A 16,691-nucleotide genomic window follows, 5' to 3' on the forward strand; every position below is an offset into this window, starting at 1 on the left:
GCAAAACTCTCCAATTATTGTTGCTTCGGCGTGAGTGCATTTGAACCAGTTAGAGGAGTATCTGAAGGTTATTGATGTCGGCAAGAGTGCTTGAAAGGTGACTACAGTTATGGTTCTTAAAACTAGAAAAGATCATACAGACCCTGGAGGACTTCTTTTTATAGATAAGTGTTCTGACACAAATAGTTAACTAACTTGTCCGAGGTCAAAACATGGTAGATTTCAAACCCAATTCTCCTGATTCATTTCTTTTCTTCTCAAGATCTAGCTGAGTCACAGCAGGGACTACAGTGCAGCTAGTCATACGGAGAAGTTATTTGTCCCTAAGGAATGAGCCGATTGGTCTTAGTGGATTTTTACAAGGTGACCAAGTTCTAGGGACAGTGAGGCCAGGGCCATGGAAATATGGTGCTCAAGTAGACTGAACGTTATAAACATTGAATTTTGTGCTTCATCTAGGTATTTTGGGGTAACCCTTTGTGATTGGAAGGCACGGGGGCTGGGATTTAGGAATAACTGACGGTGTATAGCTCCCTGTGAAGGGAGCGATGTGGAAGATTCTGAAATGCTGCCATGTCCCCGTCATTTGGAAACACTGAAACTATCAATACATTTCTGCTTTAAAACAGATACAGAAGTTTCAGAAAAAAGGAAACCTTAGGCAGACAAACAAAAAAAGAGACTGTTTTGAACTCTTTTTTTTTCCAATATAAGGGCTAGGTTATAACTCAAACACAATGCACGGTCTACTCTACTGACCCAACCTGGGCCTTAAAACAAACTTTATCTTCAACAGTAAGAGCAACAATATTGACCCTTCACTTTTGAATTGGCTCATATTACTTTTTAAAATTTGTATGATTTTCTTTTTCTTTAAATCTAAATCATAAACATTATAGATGGATCTTCTAATATCCAAAACTCTTATTTTATATACAACTTATTTTCTTTTCTGGAAAGATTTTATTTCGAATTAACAAATTATTGTGAAGAAATCACTTATTTATAAGAAATTAATCATATCAGCAAACCATTATCATAGATAACCCACGAGAGCACACCCTCTCTGTGACATTCTTCTGAAGTTTTAAACACAGTTTTGGTTTTTTATACTTTATTATTTTAAACAAAATATAAAACCAAACATGGTTTAATTTATATTTCCTTATAAAATTTATCTTAAAAATGTAAATTAGAAAAATAATATTTTTTCAGGATATTAGATCAATAATCTGTTTTTCATCATGGAAACTGGAGTACCTAACTGTAGGATTTAATATTTTTCCCCTTATAACCTCTTAAAATGTCACCTTCTCCAGCTGTCTTTCATCCCTAACATTTTCCTACATGAACTATATGGTCAAGTAAATGTTTATTCCCTTAGAGCTGAGTTTTTCAACTTTGACACTGTTGACATTTTAGGTCAGATAATCCTTTGTTGTGAGGGGATGTCCTATGTATTGTAGGATGTTTAGCACCATCCCTGACCTCCACCCACTAAATGCCAGTAGCACCTACCCCAGTTATGACAACCGAACATGTCTCCAGACATTGCCAAATGTCGCCATGGGTGGGGTAAAATTATCCCCAGTTGAAAACCACTGCATTTCCAATCTCTCCACTAACATCAGTGATGATCATGACTCCTACTATTCTCCAGGACTTGAACCTCGGTCTTTTTAGTCCAAAGGACCCCAGCTATACATTAGCTTTTGTTCTCTTCTCTCACTGAAACTTAGCATAATATTATACCTAGAATTGATCTCAACACCTTCTTTTACTAGTTCAACCCTTACTTTATCTTTCATGTAATCACTTTCTATGTTTATATTATATTTGTATAGATTTCTATATCTTGAAGGACCATGTAGTAATTTGCCTTATCTTTCAAATAATCACTTTCTCATGTTACTATTACACTTACATAGATTTAGGTATTTTAAAGTTGGACACATCTTTGGAGTGGATTGTCCAAGAATTTGGTGTCAGCTAAGTTTGAATGTGACTCTGGACGTAGGAGTTGTGGGAAGTTGGAAAGTTAAACTCTCTCAGTTCTTGCTTCCTCATCTCTAAAAGAGGGAGGGCTTGGCACATTTATGGCATGGATGAAAATGGGAGTTATCTGACACAGCATAAAGTGCTTGGTATAGCACTCAGTAAATATTTGTGGAATTAACAGAATGGGAAGGTAACACAGAAGGCACCAAATAGTAGGCACCCAGGAAATTATAGTTGCCCTTCATTCTCCTTTGAACAGCTATAGTCCTACATTATATGTGCTACCTTGTTTTCCCACCCTGTCTATACGTGTAGTTTCATGTTTGATTTAATTTTTTAAATCAATGGCTAGCCTTGATAGCCTAGATTATTTCTGACCTTGAGAATTGCTGAAGAGGGTTCATTGGAAGGACTCACTAAATGCTTGTTTATTTACCAGGAGCTGAACAGGTTTGGGGGTCCTTCAGTCCTCAGTAACCTCAATGTTCACTTTTAAACAAGCTTAGCAAAGGAAGACCAAAAGTTCCTCTATTTGACATGAGAAGTTCTATATTTAAGACCTGAACAATAATAAAATAGTAACAAAAATCGGTAACCACACAATTAGCATTTTCTAGGGCTTTCTATGTACCGGGCACTGTGCGGAGTGTCTGAGTGTGCTGGAGTGCCTTACAAGTTTTCTCTCATTTAATCCGAAAACGATCCTGCATCGATGACATGAATAGTCCCCCTATCTTACAAAACAGGAACTAGGCTCAGAGAGATGAAATGGCTTGTGCAAGATTATACAGCTAAGTGAATATCAGACAGAATTTTCAGTTAGACTGAAGTGAAGAGGAGGTACAGATGCATTGATGCTTAGAACCTTACATATGAATGTACTGTTCTATACCCCTCTGTAAAATGGGGGTGGATAATAAAATTTGCCTTCCTTCCTTCATAAGGTGATTGGAAGTATCAAATAAGAAGAAATGTATGAGAATAGATTGTAAATAATAAAGCAGTCTACAAATATTAGTCATGATTTGAAATGGAAAGGTATGTCCCGAGAGCTCACATTCGGAAGGGAAGCCTGAACTTTATCCCTGAGGTATTTATTGTTGTTGCATCTGCTTCCCCATCTTTGCAGAGGTAAATGCTGACAGAATACAGCTCCCTCACTGTGGTGTCCTGAAGGACTTTCAAAGTCTTCATGAACTGGGCTTCTGGATGGTTATGTGAGCGTGCGCAGTGCCTACAGGCTGAAGACACAAAGCTGGGGCTTTGCCTCGCCACGTGGCAGGGGAGATGGTGGTGACAGCGGCCACCACACTGGGCAGGCACAGCTTGGCAGGTGCCCCCTGGGTAGATACCAGGGAAACATGTGTCTGCAGAGACAGATTTGGTGAGGGGCTGGGCCTTGTTACTTGGAGCTGAACAGCAATGCCAGGGCCTAGGCTCACATGTGTTAAGTCTGAACAGAAACATCATTGAACTGTCTTTGCTTCTGTTCCCAGTCCTGGTTCTGCTGTGGTAACAGGGCCACACGTAGTGCGTTCTAAAGTTGCTTCTCTAGAATCCATTCCCAAGACCACAGCACTCTGAGCAGCAGATGCCAGTTTGGAGAACATCTGGATTGTCACAGACTTGGAGCTAACAGCATTTACGTTAGCATCTGGAGGAAGGTTTCCCATCTCAGATTCTGCCCTAGGTGGTATCTGACCCAAAGCACTACACCTTGGCTTCACTTGGGGAGTATCGCCAGCCACTTAATCTAGATGGGGAATGGACTTTCCAGATGTTTGGACAAGGCGGCCTGTATAGGGCATGGCTTCACTGGGCTTGGGGACGTGCTGTGGGACACTTTGTTTGCATCAGTAAGGCGTTGTTAATATCAGGACAGAGTTTACTGCCTTCTGTTCTTCTTGGGGCCTCCGAGTCAACACGAAAGGACTTGTCTTGAGCACGATCAATTCCAGGTGATCTCTGAGACTCACAGTGGTGGCTTTGTACATATACTGCCCCAGCTCTCTCAGGCCTCAGGAACCCATCCTTCACTTCTGTGACGTGCATCACCAGAAGACCCAGAGGGCAATCGTATTGGGAGGTAACCATGCCTACTATGGCCTCATATTCAGTCTGGGGCATAGGTGGGTGCTGCCACCGATGGCTGTTTTTCCTTGGGGATTCTCCTCCAGGGGTGATCTTATCAAGGGCCAGATCTTGGGTCAACAGCTCTGAGGGCCCGTCCATGGCCTCAAACTGAGACTCTTTCTCTACCACAGAGGTTGAGGCTTTTTCTTTCGAGACACTCCAGTCTTGACTTGAAAAAGATATCCTCACTATGCTCTTGGAATCAGACTCCTGTGACTCTTGCTGACAGCCCTGGGATGACTCTAAGCTGTGGCTCTGATTCCTTGGCTTTCTATACCGATTCTCAGCAGGACTCTGGTAGCCTGACAAGCAGGGTATCTGTGGGAGAAATGGGAATAAAGGCAACTGGGTCAGAAAGGTTGGGGAGGTACTAGATTTAAGAAATGCTGTGTTTTCCTTTTTTCTTATCATTATCATTGACTTAGGAATCAGGAGACAAGGCTTACAAACTTAGATTTGTGTAAGTTTGCTACTTTACCTGGGACCTTCTTTCTACGAGACTCAGTTTCCTTCCTTAGAAAAATCGAAGGAAAATAAAAAGGAAACAAACACTGAGCTTTCTGTACTTGTCCACTGTGACTCCATTGTCCCCCATCTCTTGGGTGCCTATGGCGTGTCTTCTAAGCATTGGTTGCACTTTCCAACTGTGTGACGCCCTCTCATCTTATCTTTCCTTCTATTCCTATTCCATCCTCAACGGACCCTCTACCTGCAGGGGTGGTGCTTCCTCCAGGAACTCGCTGCTGTCAGCCTGGCAGCTGTTTGCTCTGTCGCCATGGCACCTGCAGAAAGATAAAGAGGCATGGGGTCAGTAAAGTGAAAACAGACCGCCAGCAGGACTGGGGTCAAACACTCTCTGTGTCTGACACACTACAGATCCTCAGTAGATGTCCACTGTGTGGAAGTATAAATGAATAAGGGAATTTCAAGGATTTTTTTCTCAGTTATCAGAGGGTCCGTGTAAAATTGAGTCACTGGTTTCCTGTTACAAGGAGTAAAACATGAAACAAAGGAAGAGGAATTAACATCTCTTAAAACTAAATAACAATCTGATTGTAAGATGCATCTTCACTAAGGGGAAGAAAATCCAGAAGGAAATGCATATGCCTTAAATGCCACACTAAAAAAACAATAAACACCATAATTTATATATCTGTGTATATGTATTGCAATGGACAGAATGTTATATTCCCCTTCCACCATGCTATGTAAACATTAGGAGACCCAAAGATTCAACAGAAGGGTTGAAACTTGCTGAAGATGGACAAAACAGACTTTGCAACCTCTCACTTTTTCTATATTTGTTTTGGTGCAAGATTCATGCCACAAGCTGTGAAGGACTCCCAGTATATCATTATTCTTTAAAATTTCCAGATAATGTCTAAGCAATTACTATTCTGGTGTTAGACCTGAACGGTCTCCGAGGGGTCCCAGCTCGCCCAAGAACCGCCAAGAGTCGAGAGTCGTTGCAACACGCAAGAGGTTTATTAGGAGCCGGTGCACCGGGGTTCCTTGGTCCTCACGCAGGAGGCCGAAGAGGAACCCCGTAAAAGCGGAATCACATACATTTTATAGCTTTCATTTTTCATTATGCAAAGTGTGGATATATCGAGGGTTTTTCTGATTGGTTTGTTTGTTCCGGACCAGAGTGGGGGCTTGGCTCTAGTTCCTTGATTGGTTAGCTGTCGGATGCCTACTTTACATTTTCGTGTTTTTGTGGTGGGGGGTTGAGTCACATGAGTTATGGTTGGCTGGGGCGACCTTTAAACTCTTTGGCTTAATCATTCTTACCCCCCGCCGTAGTTGTTTGCTCGCGGTTAGGGCATGTCTCAGACATGTCCTGCTTTCCAGGCCTTTGTTGTTTGCTCTGAACGGTTTCTGCCCAGGGGGGTAGGGGTGTAAGTATAGTTAAGGTCCTACATTCCCCCCTTTTCTTTTTGCAATTAATTTCAATCACGGAATTTCAGCTTCTCTCTGCAAGCTTTGATATTGTTGTCTTAGCATTAATACTTGTACTGCGCTGACACACTGCCTGATAAAGGCTATCAAGCGATTTAAAATGCATGGTCCAAAAGTTAAGAGCAACAACAAAATAATGAGGGGTCCTAACAAGGTGGAAATTAAAGTAGTAAGCCAGGGAGATTTATTGGAACCATCCTTTTTGATTTTCTCTTTCTTGTTGCCTTTTTGTCCAGGCGCTCCCTAAGCCTGTCCATAGTTTTGGTGATAGCCCCAGAATGATCAATATAAAAACAGCACTCTTCTTTTAGTGCAACACATAGTCCACCTTCCTTAAGGAACAGCAGGTCTAGACCCCTCCTATTCTGCATGACCACTTCTGCGAGCAAGGTGAGTGATTCTTTTAACTGAGTTATGGAACTTTCTAATGCCTGTAGGTCGGTATCTACAGCCTGTCTTAAGTTAGCATAGTAGTGAGGTTGCTGGATGAGGGTTGTTGCACCTGTTCCTACTCCGGCTGCCATTCCTAGTCCTAGGAGTACAGCTAGGGTGAGGGTTATGGGCTCCCTCTTAAACCTCCTTTTGCCTTCATATTCGTCTAGAAAGGATGAATCCGAATGATAGATGAGACTGGGGACCAGCTGGACCAACACACAAAAGTCGGTTGAAGCTTTGAGGACCTCTAGAGAAATACAAGGGGCCAGTCCTGTGCTACATGCCCACCATCCGTCCTGAGGAGGGAGGAGATATCCTGAGCCCTGTGGGAGGCTTGAATTGGCACAGAGATGTCGATGGGATGGGGGGGGGGGGGGGCGTTCCTACACATGTACCGTTTCCTGATACTGAGGACAGGGTCAATTTACTATTTCCTTCTTGTATCCATCGACATGGATCTGGAGAGTTGACATTACTAAAATTAGAACCATATCCTATAGCATCATAATAAGGGGGAGGAGCAGCATAGCAAAGCCAACATGATTTGGTAGCCTCTGGATTTGTGGCATTTAGGACCCCGAAAGCCGCCTGAACCAACGAGAGCATTCGGTCCTGGGGGGTTTGGGGTTCAATTGTTATTTTCCTTGGTCCAGAAGTCTGGTTTCTTATCCCTGGTAGCATTGTGGGTGGGGCCAAGGGTAGCAGAGAGTGCCCAATCTCAGGATTGGGGCCCATAGGAACGGGAGTAGGGGTTTCGATTTTTAACTTGATGGTCATTAGCAACCCATCATCATACCCATCTTTATAAAACCTGATACCCCATGAATGGCCATTTATCCAGTCTTTGTTTTTCTTCCCAGGTTCACTAAAAGAAATTTTAAGGGGATAGCACCAGTTTGAACATCCCTCACCATCCCAGTCTACGAGGGTTGAAGGATGAGTGAAATTGGCCATTACTTTGATTAAGTCCCAGCTAGAGGTGGGTTTCCAGTAAGTGTCCCCTGTGGTTTCACATCCCCAGCTTTGGCAATAGAAACTTTCTGTCCCCCCACATTTATAATTCAGGGATCGGTGACAATGGGACCCAGGGCATACATACAAGGAGAGGGTCCTGAGCCTGAGACTTCGAACTGAGTTACGACAACCTGTCCCAGACCAGTCGCTCCCGGTCAAGAGCACGGAGGGGACAGTGTTTTGATCGTAATGTTCTTCTAGACCCCAATTAGGGACTCCTATACTAATTTACAAACGTCGGGGAAGAGGTTTGGCCACCAGGTCCAAGGGGCAGCGGTATGGCTAATAGACAATATTACATCTCCAGTTTGGGAAATTACCTGCCAGGTTAAGCGCTGGGGCAGGTGAGGACTAAAGTTACTCACAGCCAGTAGGGGTAACAAAGTCAGAGTTATGAGTCTGATGAGCGCAGGAGCTTGAGCTTGAGCGGGTTGCTGGTCTTTTGGGCCCGCCATTCTTATGACGATGCAGACGCTGGCGCAGCTTTTACGTGTGAGGCGTGAATCCAAGCAGCGATGCTGTCTACCTTTATAGCCGTGGTGGTGAGCAGGGTGGTGAGCAGGACGATGTATGGTCCTTTCCACCGAGGCTCTAGCGTCTGGGTTCGGTGCCGACGGACGTACACGGAATCTCCAACTTGGAAGGGGTGAGCCTCTGCTGGTGTCCCTGGTCGGTAAGCCTCTGCCAGCTGGGACCACACCTCCTTTTGGACCAACTGGAGCCCCAACAGCTTAGCATATAAGTCAGTGTTATTCGGGCAGTCAGGACTTACTTTTTACCCTAGCGTGAGAAGGGGAGGTGAGGCCCCGTATAGTATCTCAAATGGAGTGAGATGATAGCGGGAGGGGGTATTTCTAGCCCGAAACAGGGCTAAGGGAAGGAGCACCGTCCAATCTGTACCGCCAGTCTCTATGGACAATTTAGTTAGGGTCTCTTTTAGAGTTCTATTCATTCTTTCTACCTGTCCTGAACTCTGGGGTCTATAGGCACAATGTAATTTCCAATCGGTCCCCAGGTATTTGGCCACACCCTGACTTACCTGGGCGACGAAGGCGGGACCATTATCGGACCCTATTACCTTGGGTGCCCCGAACCGGGGGAAAATTTCTTCTAAGATCTTCTTGGCTACCACAGTAGCTGTCTCCTTTTTCGTTGGGAAAGCTTCTATCCATCCTGAGAAGGTATCTATGAAAACTAGGAGATACCTGTTACCATACCTTCCAGGGCGTATTTCAGTGAAGTCGACCTCCCAATAGGTTCCTGGGCGGTCTCCTCTGAGCCTTTTCCCGCTCTCAAGTTTTCCTTTATGGGAGTTTACCTGTTGGCATGGAATGCACTCCCGTGCAATCTGTTCAGCTAATTTGGTTAGTCCAGGGGTATCATAACCTGTCTTGTGTAGTAGGGATACCATTTTTTTGGTTCCCAAGTGTGTCCATCTATGAATCTGTTGTAGCATGGGTTTTGCTTGTTGAAGAGACAATGTTTCTTTGGTTATGGCTGGGCGGGTTATTCCCCTGTCATTTGGTTCCCCAGGACTCTTGTCTGATAGTTCTAGTATGATTTCCCCTAGCGCCACGTCTCGTGCCACCCTATCTGCCATGTTGTTGCCCCGTGTCACTGGGGTATTTTCCTTCTGGTGCCCGGGGCAATGAATGATGCTGACTTTAGTGGGAAGCATGAGGGCAGCTAGCAGGGCCACTATTTCCTCTTTGTTTTTAATTTCTTTGCCCGCCGAGGTGAGCAACCCTCTTTGTTGGTAGATGGCTCCGTGGACGTGGGCGGTAGCAAATGCGTACCTACTGTCCATATAGATGTTTAACTTTTTGTTTTCTGCTAGTTCCAATGCCCTGGTCATGGCAATTAGTTCAGCCCGTTGGGCCGATGTTCCTTGCGGTAATGCGGCTGCCCAGATGACCTCTTTCCCATCTACCACAGCTGCTCCCGCCCGACGCTTACGTTCTTCTAGGAAACTGCTTCCATTGATAAACCAGGTAAAGTTGGCATCGGGGAGAGGCTGATCCATCAAGTCTGGCCTGCTACCGTGTGCTGCAGCCAATACTTCCTGACAATCATGGATGATGGTGGTGCCTTCTAGGTCGGGGTCAGGCAGCAAGGTGGCCGGGATAAGTCCTGTGGCTGATGTAAACTTAATACGGTCTGAATTTAACAGCAGGATTTGGTAATGAGTCATTCTGGCATTTGTTAGCCACATGTCAGGTGGCTGATGAATCACACTTTCTAATGCATGGGGGGCTGTTATCGTTAAGTTCTGTCCCAAAGTCAATTTGTCAGCATCTTTGACCAAAGCGGCCACGGCGGCGATTATTTTTAAGCAGGCGGGCCATCCTGTTGCCACAGGATCCAATTTCTTTGATAGGTTCGCAACCGGGCGATTGCAGGGGCCCAGTTTCTGAGTTAGTACTCCCTTTGCGATACCTTTATTCTTGGCCACGTACAGATGGATGATAGGTTCGCAACCGGGCGATTGCAGGGGCCCAGTTTCTGAGTTAGTACTCCCTTTGCGATACCTTTATTCTTGGCCACGTACAGATGGAAAGGCTTAGTTACATCTGGGAGCCCCAAAGCCGGGGCTGATAGTAGGGCTCGTTTAATTTGGTCAAAAGCCCGTTGTTCTTTATCACCCCAAGCGAAAGGGATGCCGTTCTTGGTCAGGGGATACAAAGGCGCTGCTAATTCAACAAACCCTGGAATCCATAGGCTACAGAATCCGGCCGTCCCCAAAAATTCCCTAACCTGTTAGGGACTCCTGGGGGCCGGTATCTGGGCAACGGTGTCTTTCCTGCTTTCTGAGAGCCATCTCTGTCCTTCTTTTAGCAAGTACCCCAGGTAACTGACCTGTCATTGACATATTTGTGCTTTCTTCGCTGAAGCCCGATATCCCAGTGTCTCAAGTTCCGTTAATAGCCTTTCAGTCCCCCTGATGCAGTCTTCTTGGGTCTCTGCAGCTAAAAGAAGATCATCAACATATTGAAGGAGAGTTACCTGAGGATTGGATTCTCTATAGGATGCCAAATCCTGGTGTAGGGCCTCGTCGAAAATGGTGGGGGAGTTCTTGAATCCTTGGGGTAGGTGAGTCCAGGTCAGCTGGCCTGACATCCCCGACGCTGGATCCTTCCATTCGAATGCAAAGTAAGGCTAGCTGAGAGAGGAGAGTCTCAGGCAGAAGAAAGTATCTTTAAGATCCAAAACAGTGTACCAAGTGTGCTGAGGTGGAAGAGTACTCAAGAGATTGTAGGGGTTGGGTACCGTGGGATGGTGGTCCGCTACCCGCTTATTTACCTCACGTAGGTCTTGTACCGGCCGGTAATCATTAGTTCCTGGCTTTTTAACTGGTAAAAGAGGGGTATTCCATGCAGATTGGCACCTTACCAGGATCCCTAATTCCAGCAACCTTTGTATGTGAGGACGAATGCCATCCCGAGCTTCTTTGCTCATAGGGTACTGGCGGACTGTCACCGGGGTGGCGGTTGCTTTGAGTTCTACCACCACGGGGGGGCGATATTTTGCCATTCCCATACCGGCAGTTTCTGCCCAAGCCTGTGGAAACCTAGTCACCCAATCCTGCATATCAACTTGTGGAGGCGAGGGCACTTCATATAACCTATGTTCATCTTCCAGCTTCATAGTCAAAATTTGGAGTAATCTCCCTTGGTTGTCAGTTATGGTGGGCCCTTCTGGTTGAAAGTGGATTTGGGCCCCCACCTTAGAGAGTAAGTCCCTGCCTAGCAGAGGTATGGGCACTCAGGTATGACCAAGAATGAGTGGGTTACTTGTCCCATCCCAAGGTCTACTGTCCTTCGTGTTGTCCATGAGTACTGCTTATTTCCTGTAGCCCCCTGGACCCATGACCTTTTAGTTGCGAGGGGGCCTTTTGGGTGGAGGAGGACTGAGTGCTGAGCTCCGGTGTCTACCAAGAACTGGACAGGTTCCCCCTCCACTTTAAGAGTTACCCTGGGCTCGGGGAGAGGGTCTGAGCCCTGACTTCCCTAATCTTCCTCTTCCAGGGGTAAAATTTTGTCTCTGGTTGGTTTTCCCCCATTCTTCTTTTTAGGGCATTCTCTTACCCAGTGACCTTTTTCTTTACAGTAGGTACATTGATCCTTGTCTAATGGTCGCCTTCCTGTCCGACCTTCCTGTCTATTCCTGTCTCTAATATTTCCTCCTCTGACTACAGTGGCCAGTATCTTACTCAAATTTCTCTCTTGCCGCTTGTCCCGCCTTAATTCACGGGCCTCTTGCTCCTGCTTTCTTTCTTCCCTTTCCTCTTCTGTTTCCCTCTTATTATGTACTTTATCTGCCTCTTTTACTAAGTCCTGAAGTGAGAAACCTTGTAGGCCATCCAGCCTTTGTAACTTCTTTCTAATGTCAGGGGCCACCTGGTCAATAAAGGCCATTGCTATGGTGGCCTTATGTTCCTCAGAAGTTGGATCATAAGGAGTGAACCGTCTAAAAGCCTCCATTAAGCGTTCTAGGAACACGGTTGGTGACTCCTGGGGCCCCTGAGTTACCTCTCTTACCTTGGCCAAATTCGTGGGGCGCCTGGCCGCTCCATGGAGACCCGCCACCAGAGCCTGGCGATACATCTTCAGGTGCTCCTTACCTTCTGGGGTATTGAAGTCCCAATTCGGCCTGACGAGTGGAAAACCGGCATCAATCTCATTAGGCAACTGGGTAGGTTGCCCATTGGCGCCTAACACATTCTTTCTAGCCTCCAAGAGAACCCGTTGTCTTTCCTCAGTTGTGAGGAGAGTCTGGAGAAGCTGTTGACAATCGTCCCAGGTGGGTTGGTGGGAGAAGACAAGAGACTCTATTAGAGCAGTGAGAGCCTGTGGATTTTCAGAGAAAGTAGGGTTATGCATCTTCCAGTTATAAAGATCTGCAGAGGAAAAGGGCCAGTATTGGAGGGGCCTATTCCCGTGGTTATCGGGGGGGCCATATTCTCTAAGGGGTAGGGCGGTAGAGTCCGGGGACATAGCCCTCTGGCTTCTGGTGCCCGCCGAGGGACCCCCCCCCCTGCCACAACAGGTGGCCCTATTGGTGCGGAGGGTTGTGGAGCTGGGGGATCGGGAGGCGGTATGGGGTCTAGGGCTGGAGGGTAAGGTGGTGGGGGATCGAGGAGAAGCAGATCGGACTGCAAGTCTGGATATATCGCCTTTGGTGGGTCCGGGACTGCAGATGACTTTTCGGAGCCTGGGGCTTTCTTCAGGGCCAGTACTTCCGACCGTGCGGGTGCGCATGCAGACATGCCTGTTGAGGGAACAAAGGGCCGGACCCACGGAGGCGGGGAGAGAACTAGATCTTCCCAGACCAGGATATATGGTATCTGGTCTGGGTGTCCGTGGGGTCCTGTGTTAAAGACCCTAGACTTGACTAGCCTGACCTGATCTAACAGAAAGGATCCCTCGGGTGGTCACCCCGTCTGAAATGTAGGCCACTCAGAGGTACACAGCGTTTGCCATCTCCCTTTCCTTACTTCTACCGAAAGGTTGTGGGCCCTAGCCCTAACTTCGGTCCAGTGACTTAGGGTGAGAGAGAGAGGCGTCGTCATAGTTTGTCCCATTATCGTCCGTCAGGAGAAAGATAGAGCACAGGAGAACAATAAAATTTCAGAAGACACACCTTAATATTGCCACCGCGAGCTCGTTTTAAAACTGAAACCAACTCAGATTCAGATGGCAGTTTGTATATCCTGCCAGGACCGGGTGAAGGGGAGACAAAATTTGTCTCTCCTTCCAGATGGACCACCAGGGCGTCCCCCAGGGTCCGTGGACACCAGCTATTGGCACGTCTGCCTAGCCAGGAGTCCAATACAGATTTCACAGCGAGCCGGTTCGCACGGCTTCTTTCTGATGGCAGCTTACAGAGGACAGAAGACGAACAGACAGACAATTAGGCCTACCTGATACCTCCGACTCCCGATGTTCTTGTGACCCGGGGGCGAGTGGGGATCCCGGACGAGCCCCCAAATGTTAGACCTGAACGGTCTCCGAGGGGTCCCAGCTCGCCCAAGAACCGCCAAGCGTCGAGAGTCGTTGCAACACGCAAGAGGTTTATTAGGAGCCGGTGCACCGGGGTTCCTTGGTCCTCACGCAGGAGGCCGAAGAGGAACCCCCCCAAGCGGAATCACATACATTTTATAGCTTTCATTTTTCATTATGCAAAGTGTGGATATATCGAGGGTTTTTTTTCTGATTGGTTTGTTTGTTCCGGACCGGAGTGGGGACTCGGCTCTAGTTTCTTGATTGGTTAGCTGTCGGATGCCTACTTTACATTTTCGTGTTTTTGTGGTGGGGGGTTGAGTCACATGAGTTATGGTTGGCTCGCGGTTAGGGCATGTCTCAGACATGTCCTGTTTTCCAGGCCTTTGTTGTTTGCTCGGGACGGTTTCTGCCCAGAGGGGTAGGGGTGTAAGTATAGTTAAGGTCCTACACTGGAATGTAAGCTTCATATAAAATGGTTTCTATTCCCTTTCTTATAACTCTGGAATGAAATTATACATTAGAGCACTAGAACAAAATTATCGGTTAAAGCCCATTTATTTGTATGCTGGTAGGTTCAAGTCAATCTGGTCCAAGTGAAAATAAACAACCACAAACATAAAGGGTCCCTAAAAAGTAGAGAGAGTGATTTCCTCTAAAAGGGATATAGTTATATTAAACTGTTACCTTTAGTTAACTGTACTTTGTAAAGCATAAAAAACCAAAAATAAACAAAAATAACCTCTGAAACTCATTTAAGTGAATTTGTGAAGAAACCAGATTATGAAAACTTCTCTTTGATGGTGAGATCAAATGGTGGAATGGGGCATATTTCTGTCAGGAGTAGAGCCTTATTTATCTTGTGTTTTAGAAGCCAAATACATGCATCTGAATCATTTTGAGCAAGTCACCAAGAAAATGTGGTCCAATTTACAAATGGGTTCGTTTCTTCAGGAGGCTAAAAATCGTTCCTGCCTGCAAACCGCCTTTTTGACAACTTGATAATAAACCCTCAAAATTGGGTTTGCAAATTCGTTTTTTAAAATAATTAATTAATTAATTAATTTTGGGCTGCGTTGGGTCTTCGTTGCTGTGCGCAGGCTTTCTCCAGTTGCGGTGAGCAGGGGCTTCTTTTCTTTGCGGTGTGCAGACTTATTGTGGTGGCTTCTCTTGTTTCAGAGCACGGGCTCTAGAGCGCAGGCTCAGTAGTTGTGGCTCATTGGCTTAGTTGCTCTGTGGTATGTGGGACCTTCCCAGACCAGGGCTCGCATCTGTGTCCCCTGCAGTGGCAGGCAGATTCTTAATCACTGCGCCACCAGGGAAGTTCCGGGTTTGCACATTCTAGCCATTCTCTTAGGGTTGTAGGAATTACATGATACAAAGGATGAGAAATCGCCTAGTCCAGGATGGCTATGATAGATGATTAAGCAAATAGACAAATACAAATGTGCATCGTTTAGCACTCCCACACCCTCACACCTAATATGTAATATGAAGGTTGGCATGACTTAGGGGAAGATGATACGGCCTCTGGCAAGAGTGATGGACTTAGTACCTGCACCCCCAGGCCAACCCAACCCAACCCAGTTCCTGAAACTATCAAGGCCAAGACAGGTAGAACTTCAGAAGCCCCATCACCTCCAATAGGATTTTCCCTATGCACTTAATATGCACAAGGAGCCATAGCTCTTCCTTACTCCACTAGATTGGGGCCTTGACTTACCCCTACCTTATCCCTTACCCCTACCAGTCCCTTTCCCCTAACTATATCTTATTATTCAAAGCCTTGACTACTGGGTGGATCCTGTACCACACCACCAGGAATCCCCTCGTGAGTTTCTCACGCCCCTTAGACTGCTGATTCCCCCATTGGGCCAATCCCATAGCTTGGGGGGTTAATCTCTCTATAATGTATGCTACTAAGATCCAGTTTGCTCCCATAGCTGAGTCATCTAGAAAATCTGGAGCCAAGTCTACTGGGTTAAGATTCTGACTCTCCTACTTACTAGTTGTGTGGTCTCGGGCATTCCACTTACACTCTCTGAGTCTGTTTCCTCACGGGGAAAAGAATAAATATGCTGATGATGTTGTTTGTGGGGTTGCGAAGAGGATAATATCCAATAATATATACGTGAAGAATTTATGTACATGGAAAAGATGATGTAATTATATATACATTTTAACTGTAGAACATCATCTTAATATTATATTATCTATCAGAATTCAATCATTACTAATGTTATTAAATATCATTAATGAGTGCCATTATTAATATTAATACTTATTAGAAATTACCTTTTCCAGCACAGGACTGTCCTCACAGAGTTAAGATTTTACCCTCCCAATTAGGTAGACCCTGCCCTGGGAAGGTTTGCTTCACCATCTCACGGGTGTGAAACATTTCTGCCTGGGAGGAGAGTGATGCTGTAGGCACTTTGTCCAAACAGTCACCAGGTGGCAGCATCACACCAACCACAGCACAGAGGAGTCAGGGCCCTGACAAGAGTCTCTGGAATGGCTTAAAGCAGTACGAGAAGTCAACTCGAAGGGCTGCTTTTCTGAGCTGAGTTAGTGATAAAAGCTCTGAATCCTAAGTGGAAAGTTTTTACTTAATGTAGTCTGAGTTCCTAGAGGCTCAGGGGAAAAAAAGAAAAGCCTATGGAATTGAAACATAAATGAGGGGAGGGAGAAAAAGAAATGGAATCTTTAAGGGTGTGATGTATGCTGGAGTTGTGCAGAACAAAAGAAACGGTTCAACCTTAAGCTGTTTGGCGTTCCCATCTTCACTGAGCTATTCTACTCTACCTCTTTGTCAAGTTCTTCTCTCTTCCATCCTCCAATGGCAGAAAATTCTGTGACAGCTCTGTGGTGAAGTTACATCTCAGGGGCAAATTATCTTCGAATTGGACTGGACATTACAGATTATGCAAACTCGAATGTCTGTAGGAGCTGGGCAGGTTGCATAGATATGTGAAGCAGCAAGATTCAAGACAATAGGGAGCCGTGTGAATAGTTTGGACTCCAGAGTGTGTGTTCCCCCAAAGGCATTAAAAAAAATTCATTTGTAGAACAAACAAAACCTCTCTATGGGCCAGTCAGTCCCCCATGTTGGAAGCCTGCATGGTGCATCCTACCATCCAGTGCAGGAGTACC

General features: G+C 45.8%; 2 protein-coding genes across 3 annotated transcripts in view; one reads left to right on the forward strand and one right to left on the reverse strand.

The window, feature by feature from the left end:
* The window catches only part of PDE1C (phosphodiesterase 1C), a 701,054-nt gene that overhangs the window by 672,522 nt on the left and 11,841 nt on the right, over positions 1-16,691 (forward strand). The window lies entirely within an intron of this gene.
* ITPRID1 (ITPR interacting domain containing 1) overlaps positions 1-16,691 on the reverse strand; it is a 194,520-nt gene that overhangs the window by 3,069 nt on the left and 174,760 nt on the right. Inside the window, 5 exon segments of the mRNA XM_059073973.2 lie at positions 3,142-3,415; positions 3,450-3,478; positions 3,480-3,848; positions 3,850-4,449; positions 4,841-4,898. Coding sequence (XP_058929956.2) covers positions 3,142-3,415; positions 3,450-3,478; positions 3,480-3,848; positions 3,850-4,449; positions 4,841-4,898 — 1,330 coding nt within the window.

The sequence above is a fragment of the Kogia breviceps genome, chromosome 9 (assembly GCF_026419965.1).
Source record: "Kogia breviceps isolate mKogBre1 chromosome 9, mKogBre1 haplotype 1, whole genome shotgun sequence".
Lineage (NCBI taxonomy): Eukaryota > Metazoa > Chordata > Mammalia > Artiodactyla > Physeteridae > Kogia > Kogia breviceps.